The 20,307-nt window shown below is 38.3% G+C and overlaps 1 protein-coding gene across 2 annotated transcripts in view; it reads right to left on the bottom strand.

The window, feature by feature from the left end:
* The window catches only part of MTA3 (metastasis associated 1 family member 3), a 230,054-nt gene extending 210,110 nt beyond the window's left edge, over positions 1-19,944 (bottom strand). The window contains exons 1-2 of one of the 2 annotated variants that reach the window (XM_072927516.1): positions 19,677-19,942; positions 1,512-1,598 (exon numbers count right to left, since the gene is read on the bottom strand). Coding sequence is in view for 1 of the 2 variants with exons in the window: in XM_072927512.1 (XP_072783613.1) it covers positions 19,677-19,743 (67 nt within the window). In the remaining variant the exon portion in view is untranslated. Of the gene's footprint in view, positions 1-1,511; positions 1,599-19,676 lie in introns of both variants that reach the window. The other variant, XM_072927512.1, reaches the window with a different exon arrangement.
* Positions 19,945-20,307: the final 363 nt, after the last annotated feature.

The raw sequence follows: 20,307 nt of genomic DNA on the forward strand, positions 1-20,307 counted from the left end.
AATCTTGGATAAGGATGTTTCTGTAAGGTGGCAGCACTGAAGGAAGCCTTTATGTTCTAGTAACCAACAGCATAATAATAACAATGATATAAATAAGAAAACCCATCACAGTAAGAACAACAAAACAATAAAGCAAGCAAACTCCCCCCAAACCACACATGACAGGAAACATTACTTCATGAAGAAGGATCCAAGAATTATTTATCAGTGTCTGTCTTTCTGCTCTAAGCCAGAACATCAAACTCATATATTTTAGGATAATTTTGGGGTAGTATTTTTTAGTAGAATACTGAGTATTAATCATGCCCATAAAATAATGTAACAAAATATGTAAATAACTATGCAGAGCCTGTTACAAGAAGCTTAAATACAGAAACTGCAAAGAGAAGAAACTTGTGTGTCATCAAAGAGATATGATGAATACATTTCCCTTGAAATTTTAAAAGAAAAGTATTTTTTTCCTCACTACCTCCATCATCTCCTTTCCATAAGGTATAGGATGATGCTAAAAAAGTGATTTTTTTTTCTGTTGTTCATAGAAATCTCTCTCTCTGGAGGCATAAAGATTATTTGGAGAAAATTACACTAATTTCAATTGCACTGACTGACAATTGCAGCCAGAGAAGCCTCATGTCACCAAGTATTTTACAAAAAAAACCAAAAAAACCCCCATACACTTCAAGAACAGAAGCTTATAAGACTCCTGTACTCAAAATTAAGCAAGCAGTTTCCAAAAGCTTTTTGGTCCTATACAAGCAATATCTAAATACTTCATGACAATTTCTTTAAGAATAACCACAACAGCCTTTTGCTTCTAATGAAAATAAATACTAAATTCAAGTAGCACACCAATTTACTGTCAATTTAACTTTTCAGCTGCACTATATCACCCAGCACAAATATCTTAAAGGCAATGCAGTTCTAATATTTTTGCTTGTAGAGATAGAAAATTTGCTTTGGCTCATCCAAAAATCCTTCCCTATGCTTAGTCTGCAGACAAAATTAATCTTTTCAGTTCTCCAAGTCAAGTTGCAGTTAACTAACAAACAAAACACATTTCACTGTGATGCCTTCAGAATTGCTTGGGTCTGATCCCACATGGATGTCTTGCCCTGCCTTGGCAGGATAGTTTAAAACCCTCTCCAGTTTTAAACTCTCCCTCCTGGGTGAGCACGGGCAGGCCCAGGTCCTGGGATCCCATCCTGCAGCCATATTCATATGATAGGCTTCTCTTGTTCTTCCAGGATTTGAGGTGGAGCTGGTCACCACCATCAGCCCATGGAAACTACCAAACCCAACTCAGAAGGTCTTCACATACCTCTGAAAACATACAGTCTTCTCCAACGCTGCTGTTCCTGGAATGAGGAAGGGCTTGCATCAGGGAACCAAACCAGGAAATATTGCCTGCAGCAGCACCAGCAGCACCAGCCCCCAAGCAGCTAATGAGGATGACACCCAGCTGATACTCTCCACCACCTGCTGACTGGGCATTTATTGCCTTGATCTCTTACCCAGACTGGTGTAATTTTCTCATTCCAGCACAGCTCTGTCCATCCTTCCACTCCTCTTCTTTGGGAGAAAATCCTTGAAGTCTTACCCTAACAGCCAGAGGAAAAAAATATCCCTCAGAAAGCCCAGTGAAATCCTCCTTTTCAAATGAAAGAAAAAAGTAATTCATTACCAGAAGAACAAGCTTACCCCTCCTGCAGTGACACTGATTCTTTTATCTGCATAATTTTCAATCCTTCCCACTCCAAGTTTTTCATTCTTTGGAAGGAAAATAACTTGTAGTTACTCTGTATTTGAAACATTTTTGGTACACGTGGGCTTGGTTCCTATTTGTCTTTAATTCCATCATTATGATAATAAAAGTTGAACATTCAGAAATAATACAAACCCAACTATTACACAGAAGACTGATTATCAGGAAACAAACCAAAAAAAAAGTAGTTGTCTTAAGGTCTGTTTCAAAAACTCTCTTCCCTATCAGTCAAACGGTGAAAATTAGACTTTGCAGCTCAGTTTTAGGTGAGAATTGCCAGTGTTGCTGAGAGCAGTCTGGCAGACAACTTAGGATGCAACACACCCGTGGTTGCAAGAAAAGTTAAGTAAGCCTAGTTTGCTTCCTTTGGTCTGAGAAAACTTTTTACTGCTTAGAGATCTGTAAAGAAATTCAACTATTACTGTTGAACATTTTCTATCTTTTCTTCTAGTTAAAAGTCTATCCATTGGTGCACATAAAGGTCTTTGCAGAAAATGTTTGTTATAATAACTGGTATAATTCTCTTAGGGAGAAAAATCATTAATGGTTAAAAACACACAACAGACTGTAACCGCTTCTCCAAGCAGTTTTCTTTTTATAACATTAAAAAAAAAAAGATTTTACTAACAGAACCCCCCTCTCCCCCCCTATTTATAGTAATCTTTTCCTTTTAATTTTTTTTTTCTTCAAGGATTTTCTTGTTAAAATATTTTCTATTTGTTTGCCATTTCAAAATCATACTTATAGGAATGCACCATATTTTGAAGCTCTCATTCCAAGACAATTCACAAAGAAGGTTTCCTTGTGGTTTTATGTCCTGTCTTGGCAGCTTTTTCTGCCTTTTCTATGCTTGTGCAGGTAGGTGGATTTTTGCCTTCAGCCACTTCTGCCTAGTGACAGCATGAGGTGGGATCACAACTCTGTCAGTAAATTTGACATTGAAAAAAGGACAAGGTCAAATGTTTTTTCACCAGTCACACTAATATTTTCATTAGATTAAAGAAAATTCTTATTTATAGGAATTATTAGGACAATTTTAAGAAGAAATCAAAGATCTTCAAAGCCATTGTACTGTGCTGTGAGAAATATCTTCAAGCACAAACAACTTTGGAGAATTATATAGACAGTTTAATTGCTGGTTATAGGATCTAAATTTGTTTGGTGCTCTTCAGTTGCCACTTTCAGCTGAGCAGTCCAACAGGTATTCGCCTGGGCTAACCAGTACATTTTTAACATGAAGCGGGGGGGTAACACACTGAATTGCTGTGCCAGAGCTCACCTCTAGGTCAGGGGGGGGCTCCGTGTGGTGGAAAAATCTCTCCCATGCTTTCATAGAAAGGCTCAGCAGTCTTCTGTTGTCTGGTCTCAAGGTAGTTTATTGTATATTATCTATAAGATTTCCTTCTTGAGCTGCTGTGGTTTGCTCAGCAGCTCAGGCAAAGGCACACACACACGCTGACATCCTCTCTGACTCCTGACTGCTTCTTCTCTCCCCACCCAGGGTTGCTGCTGTCTTTTATATGGTACATTACATGTTAAATGTTTATAGTTTTTCCCCAATGCCTATTACCTATATTAAATGGTGCTTTCTACTCTAAACCAATCTGTGAGTGCCAACATCACTAAGAACATGGGGGTAAGGAAGAAGAAAGAGGGAGGACAGGGCAGGCCCAAATCCCTCCATCTTAAAACTTCTGACTCCCATGTACAAAACCAAAAACCCCCTGTACAGCACTCAAAATTCCTTCCCTTTACTTTGTGACTACTTCTACTATAATATCTAAACTTTTGTGACTTCTTGTTCTTCCTGCAAGGTTGGTAAATCATTCCGTGGTTCAAATCCAAAATCACAACTGTTTCCAGCTGCCTGCCAGGGTCTCAAATGCTTCTGACCTGGACCCGGAACATCCAAAAATGTCTGAGGGACATTTTGAGTTCCAACACAGCTCCAGACATCTCAAGCAGCTTGAGGTGCCACACTCCACACCTTCCTTTTCTCAGCCAAGAATATTTCCAAGAATTAACAATGACTGATACTATCATACAGCGCTTCACATTCAAGCAATGGCTGATTGACTCAGCCAGCAGGAACTGTTTGTCTTTGTTATCCTGTGCAGCTGCCTGGCCACATTGCTCTCCTGAAGTGTTGATGCTGTGTAGGCAGGTGCTAACAAACAGGAATCTACTGCAATTTCCTTTGAGTAAACTGAAAATTATTAAATGAATACAATAAGAATGAGAAATGTAAGTGTTACTGGAGCAGCTATATTTGGCAGTAAATCTACCCTTGATTACCTATTATTTGCTTGTGCTCACTGGCTTAAGACAGTGAGCTGTCTCTGCTTTGTGTTTCTAGAAAATTTCTGCCCTGGTGAGGCCTCTCAATGGTACAGATTATATTAGGGCATCTTCTCCATCAGTTGTAATTCTGGTATCAAGTACAGTTCAGAAATCTATCAGACCCAAGAAGTCTGTCTTCTAATCAGAAGTTCTGATGAAAGAGTCTGGCTCATTTAAGTCCTATATGATTATTTTTGTGAAAGGAAATGTCTTTACAGTAAAAAAAACAACTCCCACAAGTGCAAATACAGCCTAGGTGTGAGCACATACTCCAAAGCCACGCTTGAATCACTAGAACTGCACTGAATCTGTGCTGCTTTTGTTGCCAGAATCTCTAGAGAAATATCTTGCTGTTACTGGTATTGCTCTAAACCACTTTGAGAGTGCTTTGTTAAAAAGACAAAAGTTCAAATCCACCTCTGGGAGACTGTGGCCAAAGCCATCTCCATTTTCATGTTTTTCAGCACTCCATGAGGTAGAATTTAATCCATTATTTAAAACTCATTTTAAAGTAAGATTTTTGGTTTTTATTTTTTCCTGATGATTTTCTGAAGGGTAAAATATCCCCTAGAAGAAATATCGTCAATTTTCTCTTTGTGGTACTAATCCGGTCCTTTTTAGTAATTTTATTTCCTTTTCTTATAAATTAAATTTATTTGCAGAGACAGGACTCTTCAAAGATATTCCCAGAAGATCTCTGGTTAGATTATACCACTACTTCAAATGATAATGAATCTGTTTCTGAAAAACAAATGTTTGTCTCTTCCAAATTGTGCCTTGAGTTCCCTTGAGCTTTACAATTCAGTGAGCATTAATGTTACATAGCAAAAATAATTGGACTTTTTCGTAGAAGACAGGATGCAGCTGCTGATGCTTAATTTAAACTTATAAGGTTTGTTGTGTTACTTTGATCTGTTGCTTTTTTTGTTTCTCCACCTTTTGAGAAAAGGTTCTGTCAAAGTCTAAATGCATGCTGCATGTTCATCTCAGTGAATGTCATGCATAGGAACTGTCTCTGAAACCTTTGAAAGAAAAGGACAATTCCTTCCAAGGTGAAAACATTGACACGTTTAACTGTGTTTACACTATATTTTTAGATCCTTGTTACCAATATACACAGCTTATATATTCAGATTATTTCAAGCGGGTCGCAGGGACTCATTTGTATACACAAGTAAATACCCCTGGAAGAGTACAAAAAACTTGTGAAAATGGCACTTGAAGACGTGGTTTGGTGGTGAGCTCAATTGTGGTTGGATTTGATAATCTTAGAGATCTTCTCCAACCTTAACGATTCCATATATGCCAAAAGCCATAGAACAGGTACACATACCTATTTTGATGAACATCATTTATGCAGGAAGCCTATACCACACCATATACAATATGCAGCACCCTACAGAGTAGTGATACAGACATTGGGCAAGACAAGAATTAGTCAGAGGCAGCATTAGATGCTGCTGGAATGGGTCAGAGTTGATACTGCTTCATGATCTATAGCAACAAAGACATAATTGTTTTCATATCAATACAGGAAATGGCACAGGACAAAGATATCGTTTGGCATAATTTGAGGAAAAGAGGCTATGCTGAACTAAACCAAATCAGAAGAAAAGCAGAGAAAACTGCTGTTCTCCCTGTCCTTTTTGTCATTTGCAAAAGATGGAGATGTTATGTGCATTTGAGCATGGGTTGGAACACCTCAGCTGACAAAGACCAGGGACAGGCTAACGTGTATGAACTAGGGGCCGTTAGAACCAGCTTTACCTTGTCTTTGTACCTAATGGAAACTACTATATAACCATTTATTCTTCAAGATTTGTATGGAAAAATGCCACTTAATTTAAGTACCAAATAGATTACTTTTTTCCATATCAGAAAATATTTAGGATTCTACCATAAGAAGAGGACTGAAGAGCAATAGAGAAAGCTTAATCATACATACAGTGGTGTCAGTGATATGTACTGCTTAAAGCTCTTAGGATAAAAAAAGTAACTGTTCATCCATAATCATGCCAGTGAAGGTAGGGAGCATCCAGGTACTGAATGAGTGCCACTTGTACTTATTTACTGGTGGATAACAAGACTTTTGATGTTAGGGTCCCAGCTCATTATTATGGAGTATTAAAAGGAGTCCTTTTGTTCTCCTGAAAGAAAAATATAATGTATAAAACCAGAATATGTGCTGCTTTTGCTGCCATCCAGAAAACAATGCTGTGGCATGCTGTAGGGAGGAGCATAACCACACTGCCTTTGCCACCTGAAAAGTAAATTTGGCTGCTGCTGTGTAAAAAGATGGTTGGTCATGGGAGGTGATGACTATTGCTAGAGGAGCACATGGGAGAAACACAAATGGCTTTCCAGGATTCAGCTGTCCCTGACCTGCTGACAGCCATCTCCTCCCAGGGATGGCAAGATCCAGAACTACCTGTGGTACTGGCAAACCTTGAAACAGCAGCTATGAGATCAGGACAGAAATTAATTGCACCCTTTGCTCCATCTAAGCAGCTACAAGCTTCTAGAAATTAGAAGGTCATTAGCAATAAATAATGCAGAGGATGGAATTTTTAAAGAGGATATAATGTGCCTGAGTGCTGCTACCATGCTCATTACTGATTTCTGCCAAAATTGTGTGTGTCTTCTTAGATGAAAGTAGTCAAACACCAGATCTTAAGATCTTGATTTGAGCTGGCATCATTTTATGTGGTATTTTCAATCTGAAAACAGCACAGATATGTTACAAATTGATGCTTGTGACTGGCAGATTTCAACAGGAGCAGAGGAACTCATTTACTCACCTCTCCATTCGGCTTTATCTCAAACCTGCTATGGAGTCTGACTCTTCTTCTGTGTTACTTGCCATACAAGATAGATTTGATTTGAACTCTATTTCAGATAAACCTCGGAAACATTTTAGAATTATATATTTACCATGCCTTTCTCTAAGAAGGACTGGCAAACTAAAGGATTGTCCTCTACACTCCTTATTCCTCTCTGCCTTAACATCATGCTCAGAAATCAACTCTTTTGACTTAAAAAGGACAGTCCCTATTACTGTGTAATCTGTGCCACATAAAAAGAGCTGTTTGATTTATATTGAAGCATTTTAATTAAAAATTGTAAACATTGTGTTAAAGGACATGTCCTTATTCTGACACACTTTAACTCCTTATTTTAAATTCTCTATTTCTCTGCCACATAATTGTCAGCAGGTTTCTAATACACATTTTTTAAATTAAAGGTTTTATTTTTAAAATTATGGCACAAACTTGATGAGCTGGAAGGTGGCTGTGCAGTAAGGACAGCTGAACTGATGCATTATGAAAGGTATTAACATGTATGTAGAAAGATTAATCATTCTGTAGGTCAAGCCTAGAGTTAGGATGCTAACTTGCTGGCAAGGTAAGCATTTAAATAAATGAAATAATTTAAATTATTTTCTAGCACAGAGAAATAGATCTCTACCTGAAAATTGTGTATATGACAATATAATAGTCTGGGCTTTTGACTGGGGGAAGAGAGTTAAGAAACATCTAATATTTACCTAGCAGTCTGAGCTGCTATGTCATTTTTCAAAGGTACAGATTAAAAAAAAGAAAAAAAGCCCTTGGACACCCAGATTTTTTTGAAACACAGTATGGAGAGACCTTGAGAATGTATAGACAAAAAATAGATTCAAGGGGTTGCATTAATCAGGGAAAATCTGTCTTCCTGCTGAATGAGGCAGACGTGCTATCTAGCAAAGCGTTTAAAAGTATTGCTTAGGGACTGCTTGTGCTATATGAAAGCTGTTCAGCTTCCTCTTTCTGCCAAAACAACTTCATTTTGATATTTTCACAGCCATGGTACTTGTTTCAATTTGTTCCTTATTCCAAACCTCCTTCAGAGCACGGTGTCTACCTTTCAGATACCTGAAGAGACACCTTCACATTTTGAGTTTCACTTTGATTACAGTGAATTGGGGGAAAAACATATCAAAACAAGTGAACACAAGTGTTTTGGGGGTTGTATTTAAAAGAACAGGAAGACATAAGCTCCTTTATGAGACAGCTCAACCTTTTACATTGAAATTCAGTCACGTGTAGTGCATCTAAATTCACATGCCAGACCCCTTGGGAAGTTTCAAGGTGGTGTAGGGATGGAAATGTGTGGGTAGATGTTGGCATTCCCTACACAGTTTTTCAAAGTTCTGATTGAAATCAGACAACCAGGCTAACAAGGTGCAAACCAGAGGAGCACTCTGAAAGATTCAAAAGCTTCTAGAGGGCTGGTGGGCCAAGCACATAATCATAAATTGTGGTCAAAGAAACAAATCTGCTGCTGGTTTATTTGACTGCATACAGTGAAATGAAACCTTGGACTCTCTTTTCAAAGAAATATGCTTTTATCTAAGAAGCCTCTGCTTTGCTTCCCAGAAAGAACAAAAGCAATATTTGCTTCTGTCTTCCTGGTTAATGGTGGCAGGGGCACAATTGTTCAAGTCTTTACTAGCTGTATTACTATTTTAGTCCTCTTTAGGAAGCTCTTTATCAGAGTCAGTCATATCACAACAGAGCAAAAAACATCAAATGCAAAGTAGAAGAATACTCAATACTATTGATAAAATATTCAGTATTCCAGTTATTACCTTTCAATTAATAGGATTCACTTGCAACCATCCTTAAGAATATATGCTCTGTAATGCTTCCTCATAATGAGGAAGGAGAAGTTCTGTTTGTCTTGTGACTTTTGGACCTGGAATTACAGATGATGATGAAACCACAAGGTTTGCAATAAAAGGCTTAGAACTGGCATCAGGAAATAACATCACCCCCTACCAAAAATAAGCAGCTGAAACATAACTTTTACAGACCAGATCCTCAAGATTTCAGGGCTCTGTATTCAGATGACCAATGCTGCAATTAGGATTTAAGTTTTCATGACTATTTATGCTGCTAGGCGAGACCATGTTTTCTAAGTGCACTCATCTGCTGATATTGAGCATACCTCCAAATGATTTCAGCATTCCATGTGGTGAGGTTTTTTTGGAAATGTACCTTCTATATTGGTGCTGAAGTGGGAGCTGATGGCAGGTGTGTGTATATTAATATTTGGATCCTATCAGAACAACTTTTACAGTAAATCTGCAATCCATGCCCATTTCTTATGCTATGCCTCACCTAGTGAAGCTGTCTTAGAGTGTACAAACTTGGCTCTTCCCAGATCCATGCCGAGCTGAAAGATGGGACCAGGGGCTGGTCTGAGTTACCCCTTCCATCTCCATGAATACATGCAGTGTGGGTATTGCACCTGCAGCACCAGCTGTTTTATTCTGCAGATCTGCTCCTATTGCACTGTCCTACTTGCTAATAGACATCTTTAGGAATATTGCCTCTGTACTCTTGGTAATTATTTTAGCCACTGTGCAGACAGGAATGGGGAAGAAAAACCACTTGGAGTTGTTTCATCACTGAGTGTCGGAATCTGTGGGTATTGATGATCCCGAGATTGTATAAAATCTCTGTCTTTCTGCCCCATTGCCAAAGAAGAAGCCATAATTCGTCTGTGCTGTTTTCAAGGTTGTTTATTCTGTTTATCTATAACATGTTCTGCTGCCCTGCCACAGGTCTGTCCTGCAGGGCAGCGTGTGGGGCTCTGCCCTCAGTGGGATGTTACAAACATTAAATACCAGAAACTATGTGTGCTGTATTTACAATAATGTGCCAATATCTGTCACCTACGTTGAACAGTGTGTCCCCAGCCTAAACCAACAGAAAAATGCCAACACTGCAGTGAAACATGGAGGGCATGAAGAAGGAGAAAAAGGACAAGACACACCCAATTTCCTCCATCTTGTCCCCTCTGAACCCCTAATCTAGAAACCTAAAATTTTACTTTTGCACCTGTGCCACACTTAATTATTACTCTTATCAAACACTCAAAGCTTGTAATTCATCCTGTAAGATTGAAAACTCTTTTCCATGGCCAGAGATCACTGACAGTGTCTCTCGGGGCTCTGTCCAGGGGGGTTCCTGACCCCTGCCAGGGTCCCAGACCTGCCAGGGCAGCCAGAGGGAAGCCCTGGATTCCCACAACTGAGGAAACTGGGAATAATGTGGCTAAAGGTTTCTCCTCCAGGAGATATAAGGCCATGCTTATCCTTGCTGCTTTCAGCATGACCGCAGTTTCAGCGCTGGCTGCTGCACCATGCCATGATTGGCACCGACGAGTGGCTGAGGCTCAGAGGGCTGTTCCACACGTTGCTGCTCCTCTGTCCTGCGCTGTCCTTCCTTCTGTGGGTGGTGGAGGGCACGATAACTTCCTAGGACCCAGCTGTGAGGTAGCCAGAGAAACAACTCTTTTTGTCTCTGGTTCCTCCTGAAGTTAACAAAGTAGCAATCATCACAGGGGTCTATTCTAGCTAAAAGAATGCTGGGGAATGTAGCATTCAAAGGGAAAGGTAGAATTTTCCAGTGGAGAAGGCAGGGGGGAATCAAGCAGAATGTAAAATGCAGAGAGAAATTAATTCAGCTTTCAGCATGCTGTATACAATGGTAGCAATTGCTACTTGTACATTGAGCTCAGGGCAATATATCACAAAATTCATTCCTCTGACCTTGTGCACATTTCTTTCTCATGAACGAGGTCTTTATGTTTGATTCATAAAAGCACAAGGGAAGTGCAGAATATTCAACTATATAAAAGCAATATGTAGGACAGACTTTGCTGTCAGATGAATGATGAAACATTTACACAAAGATGAATAAATTAGTTTTGTGCAAAACAGTGGTCTAATAGTTTGAGAAAAGTATGTAGGAACTATGAAGTTTCTTATTCTGTGGCTATCAGCATGCTATTTGGGAACTTTCTGTAGTAAATAGGGCAGCTTTGGAGCTGGTATTTGTTCTGATATTTATTCCTATGGAATCTGTGAAGTCTATAAAGAATGCATCTGCATATGTACAAAGGAGTTATTAATCCTGCATATTGGGGTAAAACCACAGCAGAGCTGATATTTTACTCCAAGCATCAACATTTAATGTTAATGCCTTCCTTCCTTCCTGAGGAGATAATTACAATATGAATATAATTCAAAGCCAGAGGAAATCAGTGCTATTTGTCCAAATATATTAACTTTTGGCTAGATTGTGTGGCTGCAACCTCTTGTTTTGTATAATTAAAGCATTTGACAGCTAGGGCAAGTTGGTTCTTAAAGTAATACCAGGTCAGGATAAATTGGCACAATTTTTAAGGCATCCTGTCATATATGAGATTGTTCCCTATCCACTCTAAGTCCTTTCCCTTTTTTTAAATTTATTATTATTTATTTATGCATTGCCAAAGCAACCTTGTACATCAATGATTAAACAGGTAGCCTAGATACCTGCATCATGCACTGTAGTTTTTTGTGTGACTGCATGTAGAGAGATGGTTAAGGGCCTTGGAAATTCTACCCAGAACACTGTCTCTAGTCCTCGGCTTTGTTCTTTTTTAAATGAAATCAGAAAACCTATTAAAACTTGAAATGAGTACAACTTTTAAATGAAAAGAGCTGCCAAACAGCCAAGCAAAGCTCAAAATGAATTTTGCATTTTAATGCACAATGAATTAGCAAGCGTATGCAGATAGGTATCTAGTATCTTATTTTTTTGACATCACAGACATCTAAATCATTCAAATCCTCACTAAGGTAGTTAATGTATTAAGCCAGCATATAGAAGAAGATAAAAAAAACCCCAAACAACAAACCCAACCATCAAGTCACACAGCAAAAGGGGAAAGCTGCAGAAAATTTACTTGAAGACAAAATACTTATAAATCCCTTTGCTATTTTTGATAATTTTTAAATACAATAAAAATTTTCCCTCCTTTTTCCTAATTATATCTAAAATAACAATGAAAAAGGTGGCCAGCAGAATTGCCATTTTCAAATATGATGATATAGGTTAACACTTGAGTTTAATTATCTTTCAAAGTTAAAAAAGTGGCTACAAAAGAATTTAAAGATTCAGTGAAAGAAAACCAAATCTCCAAAGACACATATGCGAAAATAAGCGCAGCATCTAAATTAAATACTAACTTCTAAGAAAGTCTACAAAATGACTAAAAATTCAAAACAAGCAAGATGACACTTCTAGGAGAGAAAGGAAAGAATTATTTTGGGCTTGGAAGTGGACCAACATTGCAAACTCCACTTAAAATCCGTGCAAAGGGCTAGCTCAGAACTGTTTGTTCAGCTGAGGTCCTGCAGAAGCGAGTGCTTTGCTGACACATTGCCCACTGTCACACACAGTGCCAGATGCAAGACTGGTTAGGCTTGGCAGCAATAATTCTACCTGTCAGCCCCAGGGTAGGGAATGCTGGTGCCTTCAGTGACCATCCAGAATTTGTTTCTTTTATAGAGTGGTTTGAGTTGGAAAGGACCTCAAAGATTATCCAGTTACAACTCCCTGCCATAGGTAAGGACACCTTCAGGTAGACCAGGCTGCTCAAAACTCCATCCAACTTGGCCTGGAACATTTCCAGGAATGGGGCATTCTGGACCATCTCTGGACAAGCTGTTCCACTGCCTTCAGAATTTTTTCATTATATATAATCTACACTTATCTTTTTTCAGTTTGCTGAATTTTGCTACTCCTTTGTATCTAGAAATACAGCAATTGCAGAAAAGACACGTGTGTAAGCTTACACATGGAGAATATATTACTTTAGGGAGTTCAGGATATAGCTTAAGGAACTCTGAAGCTACCTGAAGTCATGTCAAGAGATGTAGCTGAAGTGCTGGAGTTAGGGGGCTGCCTACACCCAGCTGGGAAGCCTCCATCCAGCTTGGACAGCCATGTGTGTTATACTTTGCACAGCTCAGTTCTTATAATGCCTATTTTCCCTTATCCTGCCAGGTCACGTCAGAGGACTTGTCTGGGAACTTTCTTTCTACTCTTACTTGACCTTGTTTTTGCCTTCATCTCAACCAGAAATTTCAATGGGAAAGGCTTTATGGCAAAGGGGGTATTACACAGCAGAACTTGGAAGGAGAATAGAGCACTCAAAGAAAGCGGTTAAGGATTGAATTATGAAAGGTTTCCATTTACTGGCAGAGTAGGAAGTTTGTCTTGTAGCCTCACAGAGACTAGAAAGTTAAGATGATCCAGAAATAGGCAGTAGACAAAAATTTAAAAAATAATCAGTTCCAACACCCATGGGGAAATGACCTCTTCCATACTTTACAGAGTTTCCACATTAAATAGATGAAATGAGGTGCAGAGTTTCTAAAAGATGTACTTTTTTTTTTTTTTTCTAAACAGGCTTCTTCAAATAGTTTATTTTCAATATACTTTTAAAAGGGCACTTCTGTGTGTTTGTCTGAGAAGGTGGAGGGCGTTTTGTGCGAGCCACACAACAATGGCACCAGTTATGCACAATTCATTTCCTCAAGAGAAATTTGCTCCAGCCTTTAATGCAGCTTCTTTTCGACTATGCTCTGGGAAGCACACACCATTATCCAGTGACAAAAGAGTAATAGATGTGCGATAATTACGTGGAGGAAAACGATAATGTTCTGAAAACTGTGCATTTTGATTTCTTGTTTTAAATGCATTTGAAGCATTTTCAGCATAAGATGGACTAAGATAAGCAGGCAATTCTTATGCTTTCCTTTTGTGCCATACTCAAAAAGAAGTTTCCTTTGCTCCTGTCAAGGCAAACTCCATTTGGCATAATGGTGCTGGTTTTTATTGCTTTGAACTGCTTTAGGTCATTAGTAATGATATGTGCTTTGAGCCCTACAGGTGTCTGGAACAAAGATCAACCTGTAAATCCCCGTCAAAGCTATACTTGTATTTTCCCTAAGCACATGGCTGACCTAGCTTTAATTATGTTTACTTCACTATTGGTTTTCAATTATTTATTCATCTTTCTTTGGAAGCATGGCTTCTTAAGGAGCTTAACATCTTTGCACTGTACATCTTCATGAGCTACATAGATAGAAATGCAATGCAAAACCACTACAGTGGCTCTCCAATTTTACTCGTGTAATTTACAGACAACTTTTCATTTACTCTACATCTGCTGCTAATGATTCATAGATTTGAACAGTATTAGTAACTTTCTGACACCTCATGTTCATCTTCTCTCTTCCAACTTGTCTTAGACTTGTCATAGAACATGATGATGTTCCAAGCAAAGGACATTTTGTGCTTTATCAGATTTCATCACTTGAATTTTAGTACAACAATGGAAAAAACACCATGACATGTCTTCCTTATGAAAGCTATTATGCTGACATATCGAAGACCTTCTCCCCTTTACTGATGCAAAAGAGCAAAAGCTTTAATTAGTCCATCATTAGTTAACTAGACAGAGCAGAAATCATCCTACCATGCTTTTATTTTATTCTATTTTATTCCTAGCTCTAAAGGTTCTGCTGGCATTTCCAAAGCATAATTGGATTATTTCTTGAAGTCTTTTTATTTGTGATTTTTATATCTGACAAACATACTGTTCCTTGTGTTAATGGTACATTATGCAACACCCTAATTTCTAGTATGTTTGAGAAATTCAGGATGGTGTGGGTTTTACCATCAGACACAGAAGTAACAATTTTTGTTAAAGAATAAAGCAAATAAGTCATTGTTCCCATTCTTTTGCTCCAGGCTCACCTCCTAACAGTAAGACACACAGGTTTCTACTTTTGAATGAGAGCCAGAGCTGGTAATGAGCCACATGCAACTGTATTTACATTTTTCTTTCAGAGCAGTTGGTGGCTTACATAAAAATAGAAAACATAAGTTTCACGTGGAAGAACATTCTCAATGAGGTTTTCCCATTTTCCCATTCATAAATTAACAATTTCCTAATTCAGTTATTTATTTAGTCGAGTAGTCAATAATTCAGTCAAGTACAACAGGTCACGATTGTTCTGCCAAAGGCATATGAGCACTTCCAGAAGATGGAAAGCAGAGGGGTAAAACTATCTCCAGAGAAGTTTGTCAGTATTGAAGGTCAATGATCAACAGAGAAAAAGAAGAGCTGAAGCTGAATGAAATTCCAAGTAAAGAGTTTAATACAAAAGAATGTGTGTGCTGACAGCACATTTACTGAATGCAAATGTGCAAGAGAGCTGAGCTCCCAACAACCTGGACTAGGGGCAGACTGGCAGTAGCACAGCGTGGTAACCCAGATTTGATCTTTGCACAGGTCTATAGAACACTTCTATATTCTGCCACTTGTGTGTCTAAAAAATTCTGTATCCATGTTGGCTATTTTAGAAATAGCATTTTTCTTTACTTGTAACTTGGCTTGAATGAGGAGGGGTTCATCTGGCTATGGCATTCAATATGTCTGGGCACAAAGAGCTGTATTCAGAGCTCTAGGCCATCCTATATAGTCCATAATGAATTAAAACACTTGCAGCTGATGTGAAAACCAGTTCTACGCAGCAAAATGTCTTCCAGTGAGCAGCATTAGGCAGAAAAGCTCTCTGGAATGCAGTAAAGAAGTGGGGAATGTATAAAAGTCCTAAGTGTTCTGCAACAGCATTTTTATTGGGCTGACTTTTATGGGACACGACCTGATGACAGCAAAGGATTAGTTTAATGGAATATTATATGTTTTAACCTTTTTCTGCAGAAAAATAATATATTTTCACATCCTCGTTTGGGAATATGTACCAACCATAGGAATAAGCTATGACACAATGGAAAGTTTATGTTAGGGGATAATTTAGAATTGTCAGATACTTTATACCTATCCCCAACTTTTCCCTCTTTTGAAAAAAATGACATTTGCTTGCTGACATGGTAAGTTGTAAAAAAAAAAGTCTGAAAACTCATGGAACTTGTTCTGATTTTTGGAAAACTTCAAGGGCATCCACACCATGGTTGTGTGATGGTCAGTGTCCTTAGCTACCTTCTGCCAACAAGGGGCTTTTTCTGTTAAGTAAAATTTCAGGAGCAGTCAAGCCACATGAATCATGAAGCTTACCCAGTCCTAATCTGAGTAACAACAGGGGTATCCTCTCCCTACATATGGAAGCTTAAACATTTTTTAATTACTACTGTATCTGCAGATTTAATAGCACAGATATTTCCTCCACTTTTTCCTCCAGAATGGAAATGGAGTGGCACAGCAAAGCATGGACAAGAGAAAAAAATATTTGAAAATTTATTTCCGTCTGCATCACCACAAGGAACAGTGAGCTAAAAAAACAATAGTTTTAAAAGTACTGGTTGAACCTTGAATGAACTTGTTAGTTAAATGTTCTGCTTGGCAATTTTAGCAGAGAAAATATTGGAAAATAATGTGTTTGACTAATCATTATTTACAATGGAACACAAAAAAAACAGTCTAAAGTGTTCAAACATAAAATTTGTTACAACCCTCATTGTATTAGAAATAAATGAGCTGTGAAAGGTTCTGTAATTTGTTTCTTTTTTAACTTCTAAATTTATTTTTGCATGGACCTGTTCTTGCATTCAGCTGCCCTCAGTCCTTTTACTGACATGCTTTGGCAGTCACAAACATCCTTGCTCTCCAACCATGCTTCCTTTTTCCCTCTAATGAATTGCACCATTTTCTTGTGTATGAGGTGTCTAAGCAATGTGCAATGTGTGTGTATGTTCAACTGCTCCTATAGTTCCAGATTCCTCATTTCTTCTAAAAATTCATCAAAGGGCCATTAAGCAGCTCTTAGGTTTTGATGATTAGGCCAGCAAGGGAAAAAGGTAAACACTGATGTTTAATTTATTGCCACTATTAAAAATTCTCATGGAATATGAAGAACTATAATACTCCACTGAGTTTTACACATGCACATTATACTTAGGAGAAACTGTCTACAAACCAATTACATTATCTTTATAGCCCAAATTTAGTCCATATTCCTTGCAAGATACAAAAAAGCTCAAGATTTTAATGTGATTTACATAGCAGGTGGTTAAAAAATTTCCCTACCACTTCTTTTATAAAAAAGATATGCTGATATGTGCATGCATTAGTAGGAAAGTCTTATAAAATTGACTTTAAAAACAATACAATCATCAGACATTGTTTTCTCCTTAATGTTTACTACATCTTTTTCAAAGATTTGGATGTACATCATGAAGCTTTTCTACACAAACTGCAGTTAGATTCTTTGCTCAGTTCCTGCTCTCTGCCTTTTTAAAGAAATGCTCTTCTCTACATTCTAACCAAACTTGGAATGGGTCTGAAAAGCACTGCAATAGAAATATCTTCTTGTCCACTAGGGGGAAGTACCTCCATAATTAGGATTTGATAAGTGACCATAGGGATCAAGGAAAAAAGTGTCCTGTGTTTTTAAATTGCAAGATAACGCTTGTTTTGAACTTTAATAGTAATAATTTAATGCATGAATGAAAATCCACTTTTAGTGAAGACATTAACATATTAGGTATTAATAAACTTTTTAATTGAATTGTGTTAGGCTTGCTTTAATGCAGACTTCTGTTCAATAAAAGCTATCTTATGACTTAATAGTTTCACAGGAAACTACTGCAGAAGAACAATTAAAGAAAATGAAAGAATTGTATTTCTGGTGAAACCTGTGTGGTATTCAACTCTCATAAAATAGAAATACCATTACCCTTTAATAAAAGGACATTAAATTACTTTCATATAGTTGTCACTCTGAGTTATAAAGAGAAACAACCTGAACAACATTCTGTTTATTTCTGCAGTGACATATGTAAACCATCCTTTTTTCATCTTCTGCTATTCATCTGGCCCCATCAAAGAAACACTGGTTTAGGTAGAAGCGCACACCTACTGAAACATTTAAACTTATCAGTTTTTTCATAAGAAAAGAGCATGCTAGACACTTGGTCTGCCAGAACCTGAATGCTTTATTTCCCACAAAGTTTAGAAATTCACATATGAGAGGACTAGGTTTTATACAGATACAGTATGACCACTTTACATTCTGATTTTATTCTTCTCGTATTCAGCTCTAATAGACACACTACCATTTTTAGGACATTTTAGAAAGGCATCCATGAAAGCAGTACTGCAATGTCTTCAAGTACTGATCACTAAAATTCTCCAACTGACTTATCAGCTTATAAGATTTCCAATATTAAAACTTTGTGCAGTATTCTACTGAAATTGAATGAGGCTTGAGCTCCTACTTCACTGTAACTCTTCTATCACTATTTTGAATGTTCATGAACAAATAACAGTCTAAGAGAAATATAGTGGGAAATCAAGTGTAACACTGATGTAAACTCATTGCTTGTGTTTAGGTAATAGTGCAGATATCTGACCCAAATTCCTTAATATTGTCATTTAAATGCGTCCTGTGTGAAGGGATCCTCTTTCCATTTTGTCGGAAAATTACTGTTCAATTATAAAGGGGAAACATAAACTAAATAAAAAACACAACAAACCAGAAACAGGTGACAAGATGCCATGACAGTGGCTTTTGTTCTTGTCTGCCAGAGTTCTGCAGTCAGTTTCACACAGAATCAGCCCACCAAAATCCTCATGGCTTCACTACTCTGCATTTCACTTGAATCTTTCATTCTCTTCAGCAAATCTTCCTATTATTTGCTCCTATCAGTTAAAACACTTTCAATATATTGCCAGGAATATTATAAATATATAAAGGACAACTTCTGCTGTCTTGTATAATTTGTGGTTTAGGATAATGCTACATGGAAGTTATCAGTAAAAAATAACAACAATAAAACAATAATAAAGGCTTCAAGACTGTCCTAGAAACTGTCACTTCAGGTTTCCTGGGGAGAAAGCAGGGCTGCATGATCTTTTCCTTCCCTTGTGGTTGCCCCATGCCCTAGGAGGAGTCGAGGTGAGAGGCAGCTGCAGACAGTGCTGCATCCTTGTCCCTTTTCCACATAAACCAGAGCATCCTTGATGCCCCCCAAGCTGCCCCAGGAGCTGTTCTGGTCGGGGCAGCAGCAGGGAGGACTTTCCCTGCCCAAACACAGCCAGCCAGGGGTTCACCTCCTTCCTGCACACACAGTCCCCCTGCACAGAGCTCTGGGGGAAGGGTGGGGGGCTCTGCCTGCCTCCCTCCTCGGGGGGATCGGGATCCCCTCTGTGCCAGCGCAGGGCAATACCGGGGCCTCAGCCGCTGCATTCAAACCACAAAATATAAACCTGCAGCATCAAGGTTTTGACAGATCAATTCCTTGAACTACACGGTAGAAATGGTTTTTAAAAAGCAACACATTGCACTTGTGGTTTTCTTTTTTTTTTTTTTTTAACACAAAGTGACAGTTGACTAAACAGTTTTACATAAAATTTCCATTTCCATTTGAAAAGCTTACATTTGCAATAAACATCCCTTGCTGGCACTGATCCCAAACTCAAGCTTTGCTCTGGAAAAACCCTCAAACACTGAAATAAACATTATTTCCAAACTGACTCCGCCACCTCACTTTCTCCTTCACAGCTCCATCTCTTAGATAACATTAAGAGCTTCAACTTTACAAGGTGTTTTCCACTTCACACCAACATACTGTGAAATCAATCACTCGTCTGCAGAGTGAACTCTGCTTCATGAGGTTTTTGCTTTAGGTTCTGTTCTGAGCAAAAACTGAAAAAAAAGATGTTCACTTACCACAGAAGAGTCGCTGCTGAGTTTTGAGCAGCAGAACTGTGAATGAGTGGTGCACAGAAGAGAACATTTAAATGACATAGCTTTCCACTGAAAAATGGAGAATTTTGACCCAGCTTACTGAAGTCTAAAACCTATAATTAACTGTGACTAGGCTGCGTAAGGCTAATGGATTGCCTATGTAGACAGCCTATCATTTTATTTAAAATATAATGGAAGCAAAACGCTCCCCCTGCAATCAGCAGGTTGTAGCAGTAGAGCAGAAATGAACACAGAGAATAGGTGGGTGTTCTTTCTCTGGGTATCAAAACCTTGTTGAAGAAAACACATTTCTTTTGTAAGACTACAATGGAGATGTGAAGAGAACAAGGAAGGATTTCAGAAATAGAGAGCATGAACAAAGTTGCACACCGAATAGGTCAGAAAGGGGTCCCTGCTGTCTGAAGACACACAGAGCTATGCCTGGATTTTTATTTTTTCTTTGCTCCATGCTGCTTTCAGACACATACACAGGCTACCTGGTGGAGAATGGGGTGGGTGATGTGTTAGATTGCTCACAGCTGGCTCATCCCTTAGCCCTCAGCTGTCTTGATGAGCATCCTCCTATCAAAAGATAAAATTCTGAAGTGCACTA

This window comes from Taeniopygia guttata, chromosome 3 (genome assembly GCF_048771995.1).
Source record: "Taeniopygia guttata chromosome 3, bTaeGut7.mat, whole genome shotgun sequence".
In the NCBI taxonomy this organism is placed as follows: domain Eukaryota; kingdom Metazoa; phylum Chordata; class Aves; order Passeriformes; family Estrildidae; genus Taeniopygia; species Taeniopygia guttata.